Source organism: Ochlerotatus camptorhynchus, unplaced genomic scaffold (assembly GCF_037179485.1).
Source record: "Ochlerotatus camptorhynchus isolate MF236.1 unplaced genomic scaffold, CSIRO-AGI_Acam_v1.1 ptg000330l, whole genome shotgun sequence".
Lineage (NCBI taxonomy): Eukaryota > Metazoa > Arthropoda > Insecta > Diptera > Culicidae > Ochlerotatus > Ochlerotatus camptorhynchus.
The window spans coordinates 4,528,830-4,552,311 of NW_027040818.1; the positions used below are offsets into that span (position 1 = coordinate 4,528,830).

General features: G+C 46.1%; 2 protein-coding genes across 7 annotated transcripts in view; one reads left to right on the top strand and one right to left on the bottom strand.

Moving 5' to 3' along the window:
- The window catches only part of foi (fear-of-intimacy), a 118,621-nt gene that overhangs the window by 92,715 nt on the left and 2,424 nt on the right, over nt 1-23,482 (top strand). For all 6 annotated transcript variants that reach the window (XM_065230437.1, XM_065230438.1, XM_065230439.1 and 3 more), the window contains 2 exons: nt 19,453-20,140; nt 20,203-21,804. In XM_065230437.1, coding sequence (XP_065086509.1) covers nt 19,670-20,140; nt 20,203-21,804 — 2,073 coding nt within the window. In that variant the 5' untranslated portion in view covers nt 19,453-19,669. The remainder of the gene's footprint in view (nt 1-19,452; nt 20,141-20,202; nt 21,805-23,482) is intronic.
- The window catches only part of LOC135708470 (uncharacterized), a 309,553-nt gene that overhangs the window by 49,404 nt on the left and 236,667 nt on the right, over nt 1-23,482 (bottom strand). The gene's annotated exons all lie outside the window — the stretch shown is intronic.

The following is a 23,482-nucleotide window of genomic DNA, read 5'->3' on the forward strand; positions in this document are numbered from 1 at the left end:
TATACTATTATATACATGCACGCTAGCGCTGCAGTCAGTGACTACCATGCTGTCAGCTTTTCTTTTAAATATTGTTTTTCATAGTGACTTTTACACTTTTTAGGTCATTCGTGACTTGTCCGGGGATGAGATGTGAACTAGTGAAGTCACCCCCATAACCCCCTTCAAACCATCAAATCTCATCTCCAGATAAGCACAATCTTCGTCAACGATCCAACTTTAAATGTTTCGCCACATGACCTTCCCCGTGATCATAATTTGCCTAGCCTAATCGTTTTCCGTTCGGTCCACCGCAGCAGACGCGGTGTCGCACGTGGTATTTATGTATGTACCTACTTTGCTCATATAAATCCAATTCACGGCTTGTATTTATTTGATAATGCCTTATCCAGGGACAAGAATAATTGCAGCCAACCGGTGGTGGTGGTGGTGTGAGTTGTTTCGCATTCGACCGGTATTTTACCGCATGCAGATGAGGCGAACTGTCCCCATAACCTACAATGATATGATACAGTCGCTGCACACAACAGGTGTTGTTGACACCCAGCTGTAGCACCGTTCGTCATCGTCGTCGGCGTCGTCGTCTTCCGTCGAGTGAGTGGGTTTTAGTTTCCCGTCGATCTGGTTGTTTGTGGCGTGTGAAATGGCATTTATACTATTGATAAACAACTTTGAAGCGATATAGTTTTGAGCTAAATTCTCAGCATGATAATGTTGTATCACGAATTCCGTAGATGGTATCCTTGTGCGGCCCCCATCATATGAAAACTAACGTGACAGGCATTGAATGATGAGAGTTAGTTTTCCCCAATGTCAGGATCAAGCACCGACCGTAAACATAGTTCTATTGCCAAAAGTCAACTCCCCCGCCGTAAACGATATGGCATATTCGTTTTACCATTTACATACCCAAACGACGGCCAACCTTCCCGGCAGACTCTGAACCCCCTCGCTAAGAACGATAGCTATAAGCAAATTCCTCGCGCGCAATATCACTCTTTGATCAAACAACGAAATTATGCGATTGCGTGCCGGTCGGAGTTTCCCGCGCGGGTTCGATACACCTACTTACCCATAGATGGTGTGTTGATGGTGTTTAATTTTAAATTTCAACTTTCGTCTTCGTGCGGGGTTGAAGGTCTCCCTCTGTCGCCACCACCAACCATCCACCCACCCCCACCTCGACAATGTCAAGGTCGGTAAACAAACTTGCCCGAGTCACGGTACTACTGGGGATACTGGATAGTCTATTTCGATTGTCGTGAGTTGGTAAAACAATCGAAACCGATATCTTGCGTGGAGGAAATTCGTGAACATCTAAACGGCGAATATATTGCGTCGAGTTCGCGCTATCCGATAGACACAAATCACTTGTCCAATAAATCCTACCAACGGAAAACGAAAATTCCGCGTGGTGCATGGCACGTGCAGTAAAGTTTATTGCGATGGAGTTGTTGAAATTATTACGATTCGCACATGGTAGGAAGGATCGTGTGATCGGAATAATCAATCGGTCACTTTGTGCTATGGCTGAGGACGGTGACGTTCGAGTCAGTTCCAAAGACCCACATTTGAAGATTGTAATCGATCGTCGGTTGTAGACTGATGGCTTTGTGTTTGTGTGCGTATGATTTTGCAACAATGTCGAAGGGTGCGGCTCTATTTGCCATATGTATATAGATGCAATGTCGTCTTTCATAATTGATAGCGAGAAGGGGCAATCAATTGTGATCCCCACGGACTAGTTTGTTTGATTTTTTTGACGTAGGACTACGTCTGTGATTTCTAAATGGGGGTACACTGTGTGAAAACCACAAATGGAACATGAAAGATTTTGAACGTTAATAACTCAGCGGCCCCTGGACCAATTTCAATAATTTTGACACCAATCGATCATGACTATTCCTACGCATCGACAGCAGTGCTTCCAGCCGTTGATTTTCAACAATAGCGTCGAAATAACTAACAAATTCTTCAATTACGTACATGCATATGCTGCTTTCCTTACACAGTCATCAGATAATCATTTCCAGACTAAACATATCGATGTAGCATTGCTGCTTCCCCAACACTATCATCAGAGAGTCGATAGTAACTAGACGAAACAAGTCGAAGTGGCATTCGCCTCCGATCTTCGGGCGTGTGCGAATAGGGAGGATGCAATTGCGTAACATTTTGCAAACTCATCGCTATATTTAGAACAACACGCCCCCAACGACCACACAAAATACTGTCCAGAGTTGTAATCTTGTAACCAAACTTGGAAGCAGGGGTGCAAGTGTTTTTGATCGATTCTCTTCATCGACTTTCTGTTTCGTTAATAACTCGACGGCAAACACATTCATTGATAGGTTTGTTGTTCTGGATGATAGAAGAGCAAAGCAGAAATAGTGCGAAATGGGTTAGTGAAGCCATGGTCATCAAAAGAGGAAATCGATGAAGAGAATTGACTTTCACCCCTCTGCTTCGAAGCCCCTTAATTCAGTCGTCGTCATAGCAATGAAAACAAGCATCGCACCGCTTTCGGTTCTTGAGTTACACTTGCTGGTTGCAATTATGCTGTTCAACATTTTCGAAGGACCACCAAAATCCATGAAATTGCACTTTTTTCTAGGGATGCCTAAAAGTCCAATTATTCCAATTAAGGATTAATCGTAAAGACTTTTCCAGCTATTCGATTAAATATTTATCGAATTTTCAATTATTCGAGCGCGTAACCGACATTCAGCGCAGTAGAAAAAAACAAATAAAAATACTCATTTATCTGAACAGGCATAAATAAGAAAGATGACGTGAAACAGGATCATACATACATACATACATTTATTTGTACAACATCACATTTAAGATAAGACATAATCAACAGTAGTACGCCACAATACTCGGTTTGCGGCTGCCGCTCTCCATCCTCGGTCATGCCCAATGCTCGCTAGATCACGCTCTACCTGGTCCGCCCATCGTGCTCTCTGCGCTCCACGCCTTCTTGTGCCAACCGGATCAGTAGCGAACACCAACTTTGCAGGGTTGTTGTCCGGCATTCTTGCAACATGCCCTGCCCACCGCATCCTTCCGGCTTTGGCCACCTTCTGGATGCTGGGTTCGCCGTAGAGTGCAGCGAGCTCGTGGTTCATTCTTCGCCGCCACTCACCGTTCTCCTGCACACCGCCGAAGATCGTCCTTAGCACACGTTGCTCGAAAACTCCGAGTGCTTGCAAGTCCTCCTCGAGCATAGTCCATGTCTCGTGTCCATAGAGGACCACCGGTCTTATTAGCATTCTGTACATGGTACATTTGGTGCGGGGGTGAATCTTTTTTGACCGTAGTTTCTTCTGGAGCCCGCAGTAGGCACGACTTCCACTGATGATGCGCCTTCGTATTTCACGACTCACATTGTTGTCAGCCGTCATTAAGGATCCAAGGTAAACGAATTCCTCCACTACCTCGAAAGTATCCCCGTCTATCGTGACATTACTTCCTAGACGAATCCTGTCATGTTCGGTTCCGCCTACTAGCATGTACTTTGTTTTTGACGCACTCACCACCAGTCCGACCTTTGCTGCTTCGTGTTTCAGGCGGGTGTATAGTTCTGCCACCGTTCCAAATGTTCTTGCGATAATGTCCATGTCGAAATTGACCGCATTTCGTGAAAATCGTACCCCGGCTGTTGAGCCCGGCTCGTCGCATTACACCTTCTAGAGCAATGTTGAAGAGTAGGCATGAGAGTCCGTCACCTTGTCGCAGTCCCCGGCGAGATTCGAATGAACTGGATAGTTCACCCGAAACCCTTACGCAGTTTTGCACACCGTCCATCGTTGCTTTGATCAGTCTGATCAGCTTCCCAGGAAAGCCGTTCTCGTCCATGATTTTCCATAGCTCTGTACGGTCGATACTGTCGTATGCCGCCTTAAAGTCGATGAACAAATGATGCGTTGGGACCTGGTATTCACGGCATTTCTGGAGGATTTGCCGTACGGTGAAGATCTGGTCCGTTGTCGATCGGCCGTCAATGAAGCCGGCTTGATAACTTCCCACGAACTCGGTCATTTTAGGTGATAGACGACGGAAGATGATCTGGGATAGCACTTTGTAGGCGGCATTCAAAATGGTGATCGCTCTGAAGTTCTCACATTCCAAATGGTCGCCTTTCTTGTGAATGGGGCAGATTACCCCCTCCTTCCACTCCTCCGGTAGCTGTTCTGTTTCCCAGATCCTGACTATTATCCGGTGCAGGCAGGTGGCCAACTTTTCTGGGCCCATCTTGATGAGTTCGGCTGCGATACCATCCTTACCAGCTGCTTTGTTGTTTTTGAGCTGCTGAATGGAGTCCTTAACTTCCCTCAGCGTGGGAGTTGGGTCAGTTCTGTCCTCTGCTGCACTGACGTAGTCGTTTCCTCCATTTCGCTGGTCTCCCGTGCCTACGTTCTCCTCGCCATTCAGGTGCGCATCGAAGTGCTGCTTCCACCTTTCAATCACCTCACGTCCGTCCGTCAAGAGGCTCCCGTCCTTATCCTTGCACATTTCGGCTCGCGGCACGAAGCCGTTGCGGGATGCGTTGAGCTTCTGGTAGAACTTCCGTGTTTCTTGAGAACGGCACAGCAGTTCCATTTCCTCGCACTCCGCTTCTTCCAGGCGGCGTTTTTTCTCCCGAAAGATACGGGTCTGCTGTTTCCGCTTCTGTTTATACCGTTCCACGTTCTGTCGGGTTCCATGCTGCAGCATTACCGCCCGCGCTGCGTTCTTCTCCTCCAAAATCGCTCTGCACTCCTCGTCGAACCATTCATTCCGTCGACTTCTTTCCACGTACCCGATGGTGCTCTCGGCTGCGTCGGTGATGACTGCTTTTACTGTACTCTAGCAGTCCTCTAGAGGGGGCACATCAAGCTCGCCCTCCTCTGGCAACGCTGCCTCGAGATTCTGCACGTATGCTAAGGCGACATCCGGTTGCTTCAGTCGCTCTAGGTTGTACCGTGGCGGGCGTCGGTACCGTACATTGTTGATGACGGAAAGTTTTGGGCGCAGTTTGACCATCACCAGGTAGTGGTCAGAGTCGATGTTAGCGCCACGATAGGTCCTTACGTCGATAATGTCGGAGAAGTGCCGTGCATCAATCAGAACGTGGTCGATTTGCGATTCCATCTGCTGTGGTGATCTCCAGGTGTAACGATAGGGGAGGTGGTGTTGGAAGAAGGTGCTACGTATGGCCATGTTCTTGGAGGCGGCGAAATCGATGAGTCGTAGGCCGTTCCCGTTCGTCAGCTGGTGGGCGCTGAACTTTCCAATCGTCGGTCTGAATTCCTCCTCCTGGCCTAACTGAGCGTTTAGGTCTCCTATGATGATCTTGACGTCGTGGCTTGGGCAGCGATCGTACTCGTGGTCGAGCTGCGCGTAAAATGCGTCCTTGTCATCATCAGTGCTTCCGGAGTGAGGGCTGTGCACGTTGATTATGCTAAAGTTGAAGAATCGGCCCTTGATCCTCAACCTGCACATTCTTTCGTCGATCGGCCACCAACCGATCACGCGCTTCTGCATTTCGCCCATCACGATGAAAGCTGTGCCTAGCTCGCGTGTGTTGCCGCAACTCTGGTAGATGGTATGATTACCTCTGAACGTTCGCACCATGGATCCTGTCCAACACACCTCCTGCAGCGCTACGATGCCGAATCCGCGGTCCTTCAGTAGATTGGCGAGTATTCGGGTGCTCCCGATGAAATTGAGAGATCGACAGTTCCACGTGCCGAGTTTCCAATCGCAAGTCCTATTTCGTCGCTGGGGTCGTTGCCGTTGGTCTCGGTTCGTATTCCTCTGTTGTTGATTTTCCGTTGCAATGTTTTTTTTACGGCTGGCTCGCCAACCCCCTAACTTTCCGGAGGACCAGGGTGCACAGTTGTGCTTAGAGTCCTTCACTGGCACTCGGACGTAGATCAGCCGCCCCTAACATGGGAACAGACGCTGTTGTGAGCCGCTCCTCCTGGAGAACAGACGCTCAGGCTTGCCGAAGCAACCCCCCCCCCCCCTTCCCTGTCAGCCTATGACCAAAGTACCCACCGGGGTTGGTTACCCGATCTTCCCTAAGGTTGCTCACAGTTCCCGGCCGGTACCACGGAGAGGTAGGGATAGGAGTTGCTGGGAAGAGGCTAGTGATCTCAATGGGATCTGTATTGCGCATTACCCAGCATTAACCGACCGTGAAACAGGATCATAAATTCGCTGAAAAAAGTGTTAAACGTCTTTCTGCTAATGGCTAAGACTTACCAACTTGTTGAGAGAAGGAGTTTAACGAGAAAAAAACTAAAAAGGGGAGGAGCTTTAACTGGGTGGTCCGACCATTGAACCGAAGAATATATGATTGTCCGGTCCGATTTGTTGATCCAGTTACCTACACGTCATCATCATCTTCCAAAGGCTTGAAGCCTGTACTAACATCGGTCCTTTTCAGGGCCACCAAGATTTTCCAAAAGTGTTAAATTTCTGAACATGGCCCAACTAAAATTCATACCAAAAGGTTCTTTTCAGGGCAATCATAGTCATACTACGCTCAAATTCCTATTCCTGCACAAAACACAAGCTCCTGCTGCAGTTAACAAATAACATTTATTATATATACCACGTAGTCCTACGTCACCATTGCGTAAAGCCCCGTAGGGCTGTCCCTTGTAGTTTTCTTCTTATAAGTCTGCTCATAGTTGAACCCTTATGTGCTTGAGGCATTTTTCGCTTAAAAAAAATCAAAAATCGGGCAAGACAATTTTAAGATATTTAGGGTAAGAGATAATTCACTACGCCCCTATTAGTGCATGTTGGCGAACCCACTGGGCAGACTCCGCCGGCTGTCAAGTGAGTCCCGGTTACACCCTTTGTGATTTGTGTGGTCGAGTATAAGTGGCAGTGGATTAACTGTCAAGAATAATGATTGGAACGGAAGAAAAGAGAGGTTGAAGATCATAAACAAAGTAAATTTATTGTGAAAAGAAATAAGATTTTGTTAGTTGGAAAATTGTGAAATTTAATGAAATTTAAGGTTTATTCATGGTTAAATTTATAAAACTATTGTATCGAAAAGGTAACTGCTGAAATTTAAAATGAAGTGTATCTATTTAATTTAATCATTGTTAGAAACAGATTCGTACGTGGGAAGTAGTGGAAGAAAGCTAACCTATAGGATTCGTGAAAATACCAAAATGTGAGTTTTTCTATACCTACCAAGCTAAAGCTAACACAAATAATAAAATTCCAGCTTTGAAGCTGCGCCAACCGGGCTGCTAGCAAAGAGGTGTTTTTGACCACGATACCGAAATACTTCCCCCTAACAAATCTTCAAAGATTTTGTGGTAGTCGGGATTTGCGAACAGGATCACCGCATGGAAAGTTCCGGAAAGATGAATCCGGAAAGCCATTGCCTAATGTGCGATCGACTGGACAACGTCGACAACCTGGTCCAGTGCGACAAGTGCGACGGATATGTGCACTTTTCGTGTGGGGGAGTAGGTGATTCGATTGCCGATGCAGATCGGAGTTTTACCTGCAGGAGGTGCGTTGATAGGGAAGAAGTCGTCACGATATCTTCACACCGCACTAGCAGACGCTCCCACACGACGTCCGACAGTAGTTTCAGTGCAACACGATTAAGGTTGCGGCTACAGCAGCTGGATACGGACCGGCAGATTAAGCTGAAAGAGCTGGAAGATGCTGAAAAGTTTCAGCGACTACGACGTCAGGTGGAAGCTGATTTCGAAAAGCAGCGGTTCGAGGCACTCGAAGCCCAACTGCTTGAAGAGGACCAGAATCGAAGCGTGAGGAGCAGAGTCAGCTCCAGGATCATCCGTGAGAACACCGGTAGGTGGATTGGGACAGCAAGTCAGGCAGAGGGTCAAGTAGTTACCTTGCTTAAAAATGCTGTTAACACTACTACTACACTCACGGATACAGCAACTCGAAACCAATCGAGATCCGGAAGAAATACACCTGTAGGCAGCGTTGTAGCCGAAGTCGTAGGTACGATTCAACCGATTGAAGCAGTTTTCACGTCGACAAGCGAGATAACGCTGCAGAAAGGGGAATTGAACACCGATACGACTGGATCTCAAGTGTCGGCAAACAACGTCGTTGGTCGGCAGGAAGAAGTGATTCCAGCCATCGCAGCAACAAGTAAGGAGGATCAGATCGGTCCAGGAAAGTCTACGACCATCAACAATAACTTCGGGACGCCAGTGCAGAAACAAAGTGAGTCACAGCCCACTGATGGCCAGTATTCTGAACGAGTGGCTTCTTCAGCGACGAGCATTATTTACAGGGTGTCGTACGGAGGTGGCACTTCAGTACATTATGGTATACCCACCAGTACAGGTCAGTCTGAAATGGACCAGGTGAGGATTAGTCGTAGCAATTCGAATGTAGGATTACAACCAATAGTCGAGGTTGTTCAAACCAGTACTCCAAAACAATCACTCGTAGTTCCAATAGCAAATCAATCCAATCAGTTAGGGACTATGGGTAGGGCTGAAAATCAGTCAAAATCAACATGCTTGCAAGTCATTAGTCAGGGTCAGTCTTCCCAACCTCCTCACCCAAAAACAACGCCACATAAAGGTGAACCTCCCCCCGGGCCCAACACGCTGGCCCCTGTGCTACTGCCAGGGAACATCCAGCAGATCATTTCGAATTCGTCGGTGCTTTTACCACCGCCGGGGTACGAGCAGTGTGACGTCCGAAATCCGTCCGTTTTTCTGCCACCGCCGGGGCACGAACAGTTTACCGATCTGAATCCGTCGGTGCTTCTGCCACCGCCGGGGTACGAGCAGGGTAACGTTGTGAATCCGTCTATGCTTCTGCCACCGCCGGGGCACGAGAAGGGTACCAAATCGAAATCGTCGGAGCTTCTGCCACCGCCGGAGCACAAGCAGAAAACCATGCCGAAGTTACCGTCTTCTATGCACCAGGTACGCCTTGATGAACGTACCCAGTGGAATCAGTCAGTACTCCAACCACCTGGATACGAGAGTTTTTTGGAGAAACCAACAATGCCTCCGTCAAAGTCAACCAATCTGAATTGCACGATTCCGAACGTGCAGCCGCCTCTAGGGGGACAAGAGCAGCATTTCGTGCCAAATACATGGTCATCGGTCCCACATCATGAGACTATACCGAGTTCCCAACAGCAGCTGGGAACTAAACTGAATCGCCAATCACAACAAACAGAATTTCCGAGGAATTTCGGGCGAGAGCAGTCGTCAGTTTTAAATCAAGGGCAAACCACAGCACCCATGATGTCACACGGTTACCAGTCGGTGCAACAACAATTCGTTCCCGCGAACTCGTCGGTGCTTTTGCCTCCGTCGGGGCATCAGCAGTTCCAGGTACCAACGTCGTCGGTGTTTGTGCCGTCGTCGGGGCATCAACAGTATCAGGTACCAACGTCATCGGTGCTTGTGCCACCGTCGGGGCATCAGCAGTATGGCATGCCGAATTCGATGGCACCAGAGCCATCGCCGAGGCTTGAGCAGCCGTTTGCGTCGGGGAACCGGAACTTTCAATCAGTGCCAGTGCAGCAGAATTTCATTGATCCAGTGCGCCCACGATGCGTAGCAGGCCCTACAGCCGAACAATTAGCCGCTCGTCAAGTGATACCACGAGAGCTACCCGTATTCTCTGGAGATCCTCTGGATTGGCCGCTGTTCTTCAGTTCCTTCCGGAATTCTACTCAAGCGTGTGGGTACAATGATGCTGAGAACTTAGCAAGACTTCAACGATGTCTTCGAGGACATGCTCTGGATAGCGTTCGCAGCCGTTTGCTGATTCCAGAGTCAGTCCCTCACGTTATGGCTACGCTGCTACGACTTTATGGCAGACCAGAGGTGGTCATCCATTCACTCCTGAAACGGATGCGTGAAACTCCCTCTCCCAGAGGCGATGATCTTAAAACTTTGATCAAGTTCGGTATGGGAGTGGAGAACTTAGTTGAACACATGATTCTGGCGGACCAACAGCAACATGTTAGTAACCCTATGCTACTACAAGAATTGGTAGATAGGCTTCCACCGAATCTGAAGCTGCAATGGGCTTCCTACAAACGAAACTACTATACTGTCAACTTGGCAACATTCAACGATTTCATGAAGGACCTCGTAACGATGGCAAGTGACGTAACTTTACACGTAGATCCGGTAATGCAGAGTTCGGGAAAGTTTGATAAAAATAAGCGGGAAAAACCTGTGAAGGAGAAGCTGTTCGTCCATCAACAAGCGTCCGCAGCACCGGGAGTGGCAGAAAGCAGCATGGGTCAAACTAGGGGTCAAAATGATGTCATCAATCCAGTTAGCAAGCCCTGTTTACACTGCGGAAAATCGAATCATCGCATAGCTGAGTGTACAGAGTTCAAGAAGCTGAATATGGACGAACGGTGGAAGGTAATGCGGCAGAAGGGATTGTGTCGGCTATGCTTAGTCCCTCATCGAACATGGCCATGTCGCTCGAAGCAAGACTGTGGGGTCGGAGACTGTCACATGCGTCACCATCCTCTGCTGCACTCGAATAAACCAGAGTCAACTACACCGTCACCATCAACATCTACCAACAGAAGCGTCGCGCACCAGCATCATCATTCCCTAACTTCATCTGCGTTGCTGCGCTATCTTCCCGTCACACTGTACGGAAATGGGAAGAGCGTAGACGTATACGCGTTCCTCGACGACGGATCCTCGTCAACCATGTTGGAAGCGGAAGTGGCGAACCTGCTAGGAGTAAAAGGGCCCTGTGAACCGTTGTGTTTAAGCTGGACGGGTGATGTGAAAAGAATGGAGAATGGATCACAGCGTATTCAGATAACCGTCTCAGGACGGAGCGAGGAGAAGAGTTTCCCGTTGAGAGCAAGGACGGTAGAACAGTTGAAACTACCCAGTCAGACTGTGGATTACGAAGAGCTCTGTGAAGTGCATCCCCATCTGAGGAAATTGCCACTGCACGGGTACGCAGATGTCGCTCCTCGACTGATAATTGGAGTAGATAACGCTAAGTTGATTAGTGCACTCAAGAGTCGAGAAAGCGGTACTGGAGAGTTGGTTGCAGCAAAAACTCGACTGGGTTGGTGCATTTACGGACGACACGCTATCCAAAGTAGTCTTGAGGAATACGTGAATGCTCACGTGGAGCAATGCGAAAAAGAGGCAGAACTTCACGATCTGTTCAGGCATTTCCTGGCAGTAGAAGAGGCAAACATCAAGCACAGTCCTCAATCGGAGGAAGACAAGCGTGCCTTGAAGATTCTGCAGGAAACCACTCGAAGAGTTGACGGAAGATTGGAGACAGGACTTTTGTGGCGAAATGATGATCCGTGCCTTCCAAATAGCTACCCAATGGCAGTGCGTAGAATGGAAGCGCTCGAAAGGAAGTTGTCCAAAGATTCCTACCTCGATGGGAAGGTAAGGGGACAGATCACAGAGTATCTCGAAAAAGGGTACGCTCATCGGATAACTGCAGTTGAACTGGAGTCTACGGAACCTGGTCGCGTGTGGTATCTACCACTTGGGGTAGTAAGGAACCCTAATAAACCAGGAAAGATACGATTGATTTGGGATGCTGCAGCCCGAGTGAATGGCGTTTCTTTCAACGATCTAATGCTAAAAGGGCCAGACATGCTGACTGCTCTACCTACCGTTCTGCTGCGTTTCCGGCAGAAGCGCGTGGCATTCAGTGGAGACATTAAAGAAATGTTCCACCAATTCCTGATCCGGAAAAGGGATAAACAGGCACAGAGGTTCGTATTCCGAGAGTGTCCAGGGCAGCCACCGCAGATTTTCGTGATGGATGTTGCCACATTTGGCGCAGCGTGCTCACCGTGCATCGCACAGTATCTGAAAAACAGGAATGCAGAGGAGTACGCGGACCAATTCCCAGATGCAGCCAGGGCCATCATCGAAAACCATTACGTTGACGACTATCTGGACAGTGTGGAGACGGTAGAAGAAGCGGTAGAGCTGATAGAGGAAGTGAAACATGTGCATTCCAAGGCTGGGATGGAGATTCGAAACTTTTCGTCGAACTCCTCAGAAGTGCTCGAGCGCATAGGAGAAACCAGCAAAGTTCAGCAGAAGTCCCTCAACCTGGATTCGGATGTAGAGAGAGTACTGGGTATGGTATGGAGACCATCAGAAGACGTTTTCAGTTTCGAGATCAGTCTGAAGGAGGAGGTTCGAAACATTGTGGAGAGTCAGGATGCACCTACAAAACGTCAAGTCCTACGGACGATCATGTCTCTGTTTGATCCATTAGGGCTGGTGGCACACTTCTCGGTTCACGGGAAGATACTCATGCAGCGAATCTGGAGAAGTGGAGCGGATTGGGACGAAACGATTCGTGGTGAGATACTGGAAGACTGGCGCAAGTGGATCGGATTGCTTGCTAAGATAAATGAAGTCCGTGTGCCAAGATGCTTCTTCACCGGATCAAGAGATACACCGAAAGAGACGCAAATTCATGTCTTTGTCGATGCGAGCGAGAACGCGTACGCATGCGTAGCGTATCTTCGGAACACGAGTAATGGGAAACCTCAATGCACACTGATAGCTGCGAAGACAAAAGTAGCACCGTTGAAACCCCTCTCAATTCCGAGGCTTGAGTTGCAAGCAGCTTTGATCGGTTCACGACTGCTGGACAGCGTTTGCAAGGCACTGACATTGCCAGTGGCCGCTCGATTCCTCTGGTCAGACTCGACAACCGCTCTCGCTTGGCTGAAGTCCGAGACTCGACGATATCATCAATTCGTCGGCTTCCGAGTAGGAGAAATTCTGAGTACGACTACCGTTGATGAATGGAGAAAGGTTCAATCGAAGGTAAATGTAGCGGATCAAGCAACGAAGTGGAGAGACGGACCCAGTTTTAGACCCGACGACTGGTGGTATGTAGGGCCGGCTTTCCTGATGAAACCGGACGAGAGCTGGCGAAAGGAAAATTCAGAGGAGTATTCGACAGCAGAGGAACTACGGGCAGTCTTTCTACATCATCGAGTCATATCGCCACTGATCATAGATGTTCAGCGATTCTCAAAGTGGTCGAGGCTTCAGCGGACGACCGGATACGTTGTTAGAGCGACGAAGGTGTTCCTAGGCCTGAACGCTGAGGGCCCACTTACGCAAGAAGAGCTGCTGAAGGCCGAAGCCATGATCTTTCAACAGGTGCAAAAACATGCATATGCGGATGAATACGTCACGCTTAGCTACAACAATGAGCACCCAGACGCGGAACCGAAGCAGATCGCAAGATCGAGTGCATTGTACAAGTTGAGTCCGATGCTGGACGACGATGGAGTTCTTCGGATGAATAGCCGTATCGCAGCAGCACCGATGGTAACCAAGGATGCGAGATTTCCGATCTTCCTCCCCAAGGGTCATCGGGTGACGGAATTGCTCGTAGAATGTTATCATGTTCGTTTTCTACATGGAAACCACGAAACGGTAGTCAACGAGATAAGACAGCGGTTTCGGATTCCCCAACTTCGCTCGGTGGTTGCGAAGGTAGTTAAGCAGTGTCAGCATTGTCGTGTTCAGAAGGCAGCCCCAAGGGCACCGATCATGGCACCTCTTCCTGAGATCCGGCTGACTGCCTTTATACGACCATTCACACACACTGGGGTGGACTACTTCGGTCCCGTCTTCGTAAAACAAGGACGAAGCACGGTCAAGCGTTGGGTAGCGCTCTTCACGTGCCTGTCAATCAGAGCAGTGCATCTCGAGATCGTCCACAGCCTGTCCACCCAGTCGTGCGTGATGGCCATTAGAAGGTTCGTGGCACGCAGGGGTTCACCAGCAACGTTCTATTCAGACAATGGAACCAACTTCGTAGGGGCGAGCAACTTGCTTAAGGAGCAGCTCAAGGCAATCACGGAGCATTGCGCTGTAACCTTTACGAACGTGAGCACGAGATGGCTATTCAATCCACCCCTAGCGCCACACATGGGAGGACCGTGGGAGCGCATGGTCAGGTCGGTTAAGGTGGCAATGGCGGCGATCGCAGATCATCCACACCACCCCAGTGATGAGGTCCTGGAGACTGTTGCGCTCGAAGCCGAGTCGATAGTCAACTCAAGACCGCTAACGTACATCCCTTTGGATCATGCGGATCAAGAGGCCCTCACACCGAACCATTTCCTGCTCTACGGGACACAAGGCATCAACCAACCTAGTCGGGACCTACAGCACGAGTATGCAACTCTGAGGGACAGCTGGAAGCTTTCGCAGTACCTGGTTGATATGTTCTGGAGCCGCTGGTTACACGAATACCTACCTACGCTAACACGCCGCACCAAATGGTTCCAGCCAGTAAAACCGTTGACGCCCGGTGACTTAGTGGTTGTGGTCGATGAAGGCAAGCGCAACGGATGGCTGCGAGGGCGAATTCTGGATGTCGTGACGGGAAAGGATGGGCAAGTTCGCAGAGCAGTAGTGCACACTTCCCGGGGAATGGTTAGTCGACCAGCAACCAAGTTGGCGTTGCTGGAAGTTCGTGAAATGCCTGAAAAATCGGAAGAGAAGTGTTCGAGTGAACCGGAACTACACGGGCGTGGGAATGTTGGCGAACCCACTGGGCAGACTCCGCCGGCTGTCAAGTGAGTCCCGGTTACACCCTTTGTGATTTGTGTGGTCGAGTATAAGTGGCAGTGGATTAACTGTCAAGAATAATGATTGGAACGGAAGAAAAGAGAGGTTGAAGATCATAAACAAAGTAAATTTATTGTGAAAAGAAATAAGATTTTGTTAGTTGGAAAATTGTGAAATTTAATGAAATTTAAGGTTTATTCATGGTTAAATTTATAAAACTATTGTATCGAAAAGGTAACTGCTGAAATTTAAAATGAAGTGTATCTATTTAATTTAATCATTGTTAGAAACAGATTCGTACGTGGGAAGTAGTGGAAGAAAGCTAACCTATAGGATTCGTGAAAATACCAAAATGTGAGTTTTTCTATACCTACCAAGCTAAAGCTAACACAAATAATAAAATTCCAGCTTTGAAGCTGCGCCAACCGGGCTGCTAGCAAAGAGGTGTTTTTGACCACGATACCGAAATACTTCCCCCTAACAGTGCAAATTCCATAAGCTGTGGGTATCCTTATTCGCGGCAATAAGGATCCGGCAATAAGGATTTCTGACTGTACTAAAAAGTAACCAGCATCATGTAAACAGTGTCAGCATCTACCAGCATGCCATTTTAGGAACAGCTGATATTCGCGCTAGTTGGTTGAGCTGGTTGAGCTAGTGAACATTGCATAAGCGTAAACAGCCCATTAGAGTGGACTTGATTTTCAAGATACAGTGAACTATTAAGAGAGTAAACGGTGTATTCGATAAAAATTGCGCTTACAAAGTTACAGCTGTTTATGTGAGTGCCATTTTTTATCGAATTACACCCTTTAAAAAATCCAAAGCAATTTTGTAGAGTAGATTTTAGAATTAATTCTAGAGATAACACCAGAGAAAATGTTCTACGAAGGTTTGGGTTGGACTTTCGACGAGAACTCCAAGTCAATTGTGTGAGTTCAGAGTATTCTTTTCACGCAGCTCTATGGAAAATTTCACGGCGTTTGTGAAGAGAGTACCAGGATCCGTGAAAAATAATAAGGGAATCGTATTTTAGGGGTACAATTCCAAAGGAATTGTGCGAAGACTTTTATGAAAATTTCGATGATAATTTCAAGGACATCCAGAAAATAATTTCGTGACAACTTCACTGCACTGCACTATTCAATCCATTGCTCTGTGCAGACCGTTTGTACCAAACGTTTGTTAGGACGAGGCAATGAAAGAGCCAACTGAAACATTCAGTCACTCATAGCAGGCGACGCACACCGCTTGCTTTTGCTTACACAGCATGTATTCAGTCATTTTTCCATAGAAAATATACGCTAAGCAAGGAATCAAAAATATCTCCAAATGACAACATGACAAGCGATCAACGAAATAAAAACGCTATGTCAGAAGTGGAAAGCAATAATGATATAATCTTCTTCCTTTTTTTCATGACAAACAGCTCGTGCGAAACAGTGCACTCGGGGCGGTAGAAGGAAATGAGCAAATTATTGGCAAGCTGCTTCACGAAGTAAAGCCGAAGATGATACACGTGTGTTAATGGGATTTTTTTATGTCTTTTCTCGATTCAGATCAGGCTATGTCCTCATCTGAGTAAATTGAAACAAAACAGGCAAGCAATATATCATTATCTTTCTACCGATCGAGCTTTGTTACAGAGCGAGTTTGTCATGGTTGTCGTAGCAACCGTTTTGTCTGTATCGTTGGTTGCTTTATGTGTTTGGATTCGCTGACGCTAAGTCATTCAAAACAAATATTGGGTACCATCACGGCAGAATAAACGTGTTGACTGAGCTACTGACTGAGTGCTCGGCTGTCAGTGACTCATTTACCTCTCAATCATTCAGACTCTCACGAGGCAGTGAATGATGTGGCAGATGGCAGTTCATATTCATATCAAAATGACTCAATGAACATGACTGTTTTGCGCACTGCTCCAAGATAATTCTGAGCAAAATTTTATGGAAATTTTAAGGATAATTCAAGCAAATTAAACAAAAAATGTGAGGAAGCTTCAGTGCATTCTTAGAAAAAGTTCAAAATTCGAAGTAACCTATGGACGACTTTCATTAATTTTCTGGAGTGTTGTGCAGATTATTTTTGGGCTCTTATAAATGAATTTTCAATCGACGCTTAGAGAGGATAGATACATTTCGAAAACATCGAACGCAGAACCAAATTCAAGTTCCATGAAAATTATTGCTGTCTTATTAATGACCTGTTTAACCTATTGATGATTTCCAAACTTCCGAGAACAAATCCGGGAAATCGCTAATCGGGATTTGCTGGACACCATGTTAGTTATTAGTTATAAAAGTTTCGGAATATTCTCTTGTAACGTTCTTAAAGCTCTAGGCAGTTTTGAAATTTTTGATACTCTTGATACTCCCGCAGCTGCGAGAGCTTTCGGAACTTCAGTGACTATTCTATGAACTTCTAGAATTTCGATTCCAAGGTTTCTAGCACTTCGAGAACTTTTCAACCTTCCAGTAACTTTGGTAAATTATCATATTCGTGAATTTTAGAATTCTTGCCTTGGGGCAAGACAGCTTTCGATCATGAGTATAATCGGAGCTAATTTTGCGTAACTCTGAGTAACTCGCATTGCTCAACAACATTTACAGATAGCAACCTGGTTGTTGTGTTGAAACCGATGCTGTCAAGCAAAGATAATTCAGTGGCAACATTTCAAAGGGGCGTAATTGCATTTATAATACGTATTTCAACATTTTAAGCGGTGCCCTTTCAAACTCATGCTTTACCGAGAAGATATTTCGGCAATGGAAAGGCAATTGCACTTTCGTATAGCACGCTGCGAAACATTAACAACCACATAATACGGATTCTGATGGACAATCACAAGAAGGATTCAGGACAGTCCCAAGAAGACTCCGGACAATCTCTGGAAGGATTCCAGTCAATCGAAATGGGGATTTATGACAGTCTCCGAGGGACTCCGAACTAGCCTAGGAGTGTTTCTAGACAGTTATCAGAAAAGATTCCATATAATCACAGTACGGCTTCCGGACAATATCAGAGGGGACTTCGGGCAAACCCAACAGGGATTCTGGACGGTCAAAAGGACGATTTCAGTAAAAATCAAGGGGTATTCATGACAGTCCAGAGAGGATCCCAAACAATCGCAGAAAGGATTCCGTACAATTCCAGGGAGATTCCAGACAATCTCAGGGAGGACTACTGTAGTACAACAGTCATCCCAAATGGAGGATTCTGAAAAATTCTAAGTAGCATGACAAAAAAGAGATGAAGGGATTCCTGTATCCCTTCGACGATCGCTCATTTAAATGTTGGAATAGAATCAACTATAAAGTTGGCCAAAACGAATCTAAATATTGTGACCTGGGATGAACAGCTACATAAAAAAACCGCATTCGTCAATGTTCCGTTTGTGCTAAATGTAGATCATCACAACAACACCAGGCGATGAAAAATTAACCCGTTTCTGATCACAATTTTCAACTGTCTTTTTCCAAGAGTATCAGGAAGTTTCTAGTGACAATTGATCATTACTCTAACTTTTTCCAGCAAAATATTCTCGGAGATTTATATAGATCTTCCGTTACGGAAGTTTGTAGATTTAGTTTTGCTGGTCACTGTACACCTCAATTGTAAATAATTAGTAATGTTGAGTTTCCTCATGCCAGAAACTAATTCAACAAAACAAGAAGCCTCTTGCATCGATTTTGAGAGGTTGAGTATTAATTTTCATAATCTTATCATAATATTAGGTCAAATTCCAACTTCTTTGGTCTTGAAATCACACCACCACATCACGAAAAACTTCGAAGATCATCAATCCCTAGAAAGAAAAAGAGGTCCCTGACCTGGACAAAAGCAATGTAACTTGGAACTTTTAAAACATGAAAACTTAATATTGCCGTTTCATGGACATCATGCTATATTAAAGTTGATAATCTGATGCCAAATGCTAAATTTTCAAAACAAAACAAAACAAAATATTCTGTCAGACGGTGGTTGATTCCAGAACATCTTGTGATGAAAAATACGAAACTACTTTGCTCATTTTTGAGTTAATATGAGTAACTCAAATTTACTCGCAGCAAATATATTTACTCTGAGTACAGCTGTCTTGCCCCTTGATTCCTGCACAACTTCTGAAACTATGGAAATTCCGGACTACTATACCTTTAGCAATCCATAGAACTTAAAATAAATATTTATTTTTTTAATTTCATAACCAAAAGAATTACAGAGCTCCCGGACAAATTAAAAGCCGCTAGAACTATCACAACTACAGGAACTTATTGAAACCCCAGCATTCATTAAGATCTGAAAACATACAAAAAATTTACGACTGCAAGAGCATTGGTAGAACTCCCGGAGCATTGAGGATTTCATGAACTTTCTGAACCCGTAGGAGCAACTTATAGAACCCCAATTAGTTCTTTTACTCTGAGAACTTCTGAAACATCCAGCATCTGATCCAGGGATTTGAACTGCAGACTTATAGTTCTCAGAAATTCTAAAAGTTGCTGGCGATGGAGAAGCTTTTGGAGTTTTGAAGTTTCTGCGGTTTTCACGTTTGAATTCCCAAGAGTTTAGAAGAGTTGTTAGAGTTCCAAAAATTCCAGAATTGCTTGTAGTACCTAATATTCCAGGAGTTCTTTTAAACCTAGATAGTAGAGAAACAAAATAGAGTATTAGTACAAGTATTTATGTAAGGTAGCAACCGAGTTATTCCATAACTCTTGGCACTTGCATCAGGCTCTTTTCGGTTGGAAATTTGGTATCGTATCCAGGGAGCTACTTCATGAAGATTTCTTCGTTTAAGCCAAAACTACAAATCATTCAAACATTCATGGATACTTACATTTCGATTTCTTCTACCTTCCAGATACAACCAATCATCCCGTTCGCGATCCAACGGAGCTCAATGGAAACAACAACCCACTCTTCGGGAGGATAGAGAGTAGGAAAGAGTCGCTAAACTTGAGATATTGACCCTCTCGGTACCCGCATTCACATCAAACTCACCCGCTGATAGATTCCAAACCAATCGCATTCAACAGCCAGTTCCGGTGGTCAGTCTGGCTCGTTCCGAAGGTAGCAGGATGGCACGACACATCATGGCAGTGTGTGTCGTGTGCTTGCTCTGTGCCGATCATCTTCCCTGCAAGCAACACGATGATTCCGACCTGGGACTACGGTTGCCGACGATGACGATAGCCGACAACCACCGACGATTGGAATCCGTCGTCGGTTCGACAGAAAAGGTGCACCACCACCTGGTGAAACGACACACCCATGGACACGATCATCATCACCATCATGGAGATCATGATCACGACGATCACGACGAAGATGAGAACGGTCGAGCAGCGGTGCGGGAGAAGCTGGACGTATTTATGGTGGCCATTTTCAAAGAGTTTGGTGATCCCACGTCCATGACGATGGACGTGGCCGGATTCGAGAATATGATGAAACGAATGAACATGTACCGATTGGTGACGGAACAGCTGCCCGGTAGCAGTAGTCCTGTGACCGCATCAAATCACGACCATGACTCGGACAGTGATGAAGCGGTGAGATTTGGATTTGGAATTTAGCAGCCGAAGGATACTGACTGTGTTTTTGTCTATTTCAGTGCATCAACAGCGTTGACTTTGTGAAGCGGATAGCGATGTCCGAACCGCTTGCGATGGCCGCGTTAGGGCCCGCAGGAAATGTCTCTCAAAATACTAACAGTAGCGCAGCTAACGGTAGCAGTAGTGATAAGGCCAATACTACTAGTGATAGTAATAACAGCAGCAGTAGTAGCAGTAGCAATAGCATTAGCTCTAGTGATAGGATTCCTAGCAAATCCAACAGTAGCATCAGTTCTAACAGTAACATTATGAGTGAATTGGATCGATTGAAAGCATCATTCCGACTGGATCGGGATGATCTGTTCAACATATGTCCGATTCTGTTGGCACAGCTATCGTCGAAGACGTCCCGGCAGCGAGCCGGCTGTATCGCTCCGGGCGTAGTCCCAGAGCTGGCTGCTCTGGTGGCCAGAAGAGGAGGTACATCTCCCGGATTGCAAGAGATCGGTAGCTCCGGGGACGATACGATAGAACCATTGGTGTGGATCTACTCGACACTGGCGGTTTTGGGTGTTAGTTTATGTGGTTTATTGGGCGTTGCTGTGATACCGTGTATGGATAAGCATTTTTATCAGCATGTACTGCAGTTTCTGGTTGCACTGGCAGTGGGCACACTGTGCGGGGATGCTCTGCTTCATCTGCTTCCGCATGCAATGATGTCAACAACGATGGAAAACCCCCATGACGAGATGATGTACAAGGGACTGGCCGCCGTCAGTGGCATCGTGTTTTTCTACTTTATGGAACGGTTCCTAACGGTCGTTGCCGAGTGGTACAAACATCAGGAGAAGAAGGACAAGCCTTCCTCGCGGGTGCGGGTGATGCGTGAACCCGAATCCAGCTCGTTGCATAATGCTGCCAGTGGAGAGAAGCAGTGCAAGCACAAATACAGTTCCTATCCATATTGCTATGACGAGATTGCGATGGAGACCAAGGATGACCATCACGAGCACAACCACATGGAGAACCACATTCACAACAATCACAACAATGCATCGGCCAAATGTGCCAACAATCACGGCAGCGAACACGGCGAACATGTGAGCGATTACGTGGGTTTGCACCACAGTAGCACCAAGGAAGATACGGCCAATCAGGACAATAACACCGTTTCGACCAATCTGGACGATGCATCGATCGAAAGCGAACATGCCAAGCCCAAGATACAGGCCGAGAACTACACGATCATCCTGCGCGAGCACGAAACCAAACACCACGGGCACACACACATGCATGGGCACGTACACTCGCCGCCGGGGTCCCTGTCGGCGGTGGCCTGGATGGTTATCATGGGCGATGGATTGCACAACTTTACCGACGGTTTGACCATCGGCGCTGCGTTCGCCAACAACATCGCCGGTGGATTTTCCACCGCAATTGCCGTCTTCTGCCACGAACTGCCGCACGAGCTCGGTGACTTTGCGGTGCTGCTGAAGGCCGGAATGTCCGCCCGGGATGCCGTGTACTACAATCTGCTGTCGTCAATTCTCAGCTTCATCGGAGTGATGATCGGTATCGTGATTGGCCACCAACCGGAGGCGTCCGGGTGGATCTTCGCGGTGGCCGCCGGACTGTTTCTGTATATTGCTTTGGTGGATATGGTAAGTTTCGTTGACATCGTTTTTTTTATGATGAGTAGATTTCCGTAAAGAGTATTCCCAGAGATGGCGCTGTTTCCTTGGTAGGCACAGTTGAAATTCAGTATGGGAGTTGAGAGCGAAGAATTCACGTCGTCAAGTACATAGACATAGTAAATATCTACCTTCTTTAGAACTTTTCCATTGAAATTTACTTGTTAATGTACTGTAAAATCAATAAGTTCATTACTTTCAACCTTACTACCAAGAGGGAAAGCTACTTTGTCTCTCACACTATTCTATCTTGCACGTGCTCACTCTCTCAATCAATCGATTCTTATCAATGTCCACGAATTTTAAATCTTGGATCACTTTCGTCAATGTCCTAGAACTCTAGTTTTGTTTTGAGTAATTACATCGTAAAAATTCTGTCAGTTCCGGAAGCTGGGATTATTTGTTCGAGGTCTCGATATTTTGTCATACAATTTTGTTATATTTTACAGGTTCCATGTAATGTTTCACAAGTCCAAGATCTTCCTTAATTTCGGAACGCTTGTAAAATGAAGTTCTTTGGACTTTTACGGGAAATCTACAAGATTCCATGGAAAAATGTCCATGTTTTTGGTCTTAACTAGATAATGTCCAGGATCCTGAGGAAAGTTTACAGGACTTGACTTGTATCTAGGAAGTCAATATTTTTTTTAGAATAGTCTAAAGAAATCCAAGTAAAGTCTACAGGACTCCTAAGTAAATGGACAGTACTTCTACTGGCCGAATGTCCACAAGACTTGTTAGAGAGATTTTAATAAAGTTCACAGGGAAGCGCAGTCTATAACATTTCTAAAGAATCGTACAGGACTTTGAGGGAAATCAAATTAAAGGGTGTCCCACATCAAATTGCCAAAATTACCTAGTTGACCGAGCCATTTCTAACTTTCTGGCAAGGGGCAAGACAGCTGTACTCAGAGTAAATTAGGCCTATTCTGCGCGGCGTGTGAGGTGAGGTGACAGTGAAGTGATGGTGAAGTGACAATTGTCACCTCGGGTGAGGTGAGCCTCCGTGCAAATCAAATGGAGAGTCACCTCACGCGAGGTGACAATTGTCACTTCAGAAGTGACAGCGTGTCACCTCACCTCACACGCCGCGCAGAATAGACCTAAATATATTTGCTGCGAGTAAATTTGAGTTGCTCATATTAACTCACAAATGAGCAAAGCAGTTTCGTATTTTTCATCACAAGATGTTCTGGAATCAACCACCGTCTGACAGAATATTTTGTTTAAATATTTTCAATTGATATAGGCTTCTTGTTCTGTTGAATTAGTTTCTGGCATGAGGAAACTCAACATTACTAATTATTTACAATTGAGGTGTACAGTGACCAGCAAAATTAAATCTACAAGCTTCCGTAATGGAAGATCGATATAAATTTCCGAGAATATTTCGTTAGAAAAGTCAAAGTAATGGTAAATTGTCACTAGAAACTTCCTGATACTCTTAGAAAAAGACAGTTGAAAATTGTGATCAGAAACGGGTTAATTTTTCATCGTTGTTGTGTTGATCCACATTTAGCACTAATGGAACATTGACGAATGCGGTATTTTATGTAGTTGTTCATCCCAGGTCACAATATTTAGATTAGCTTTGGCCAACTTCATAGTTGATTCTATTCCAACATTTACATGAGCGATCGTCGAGGGG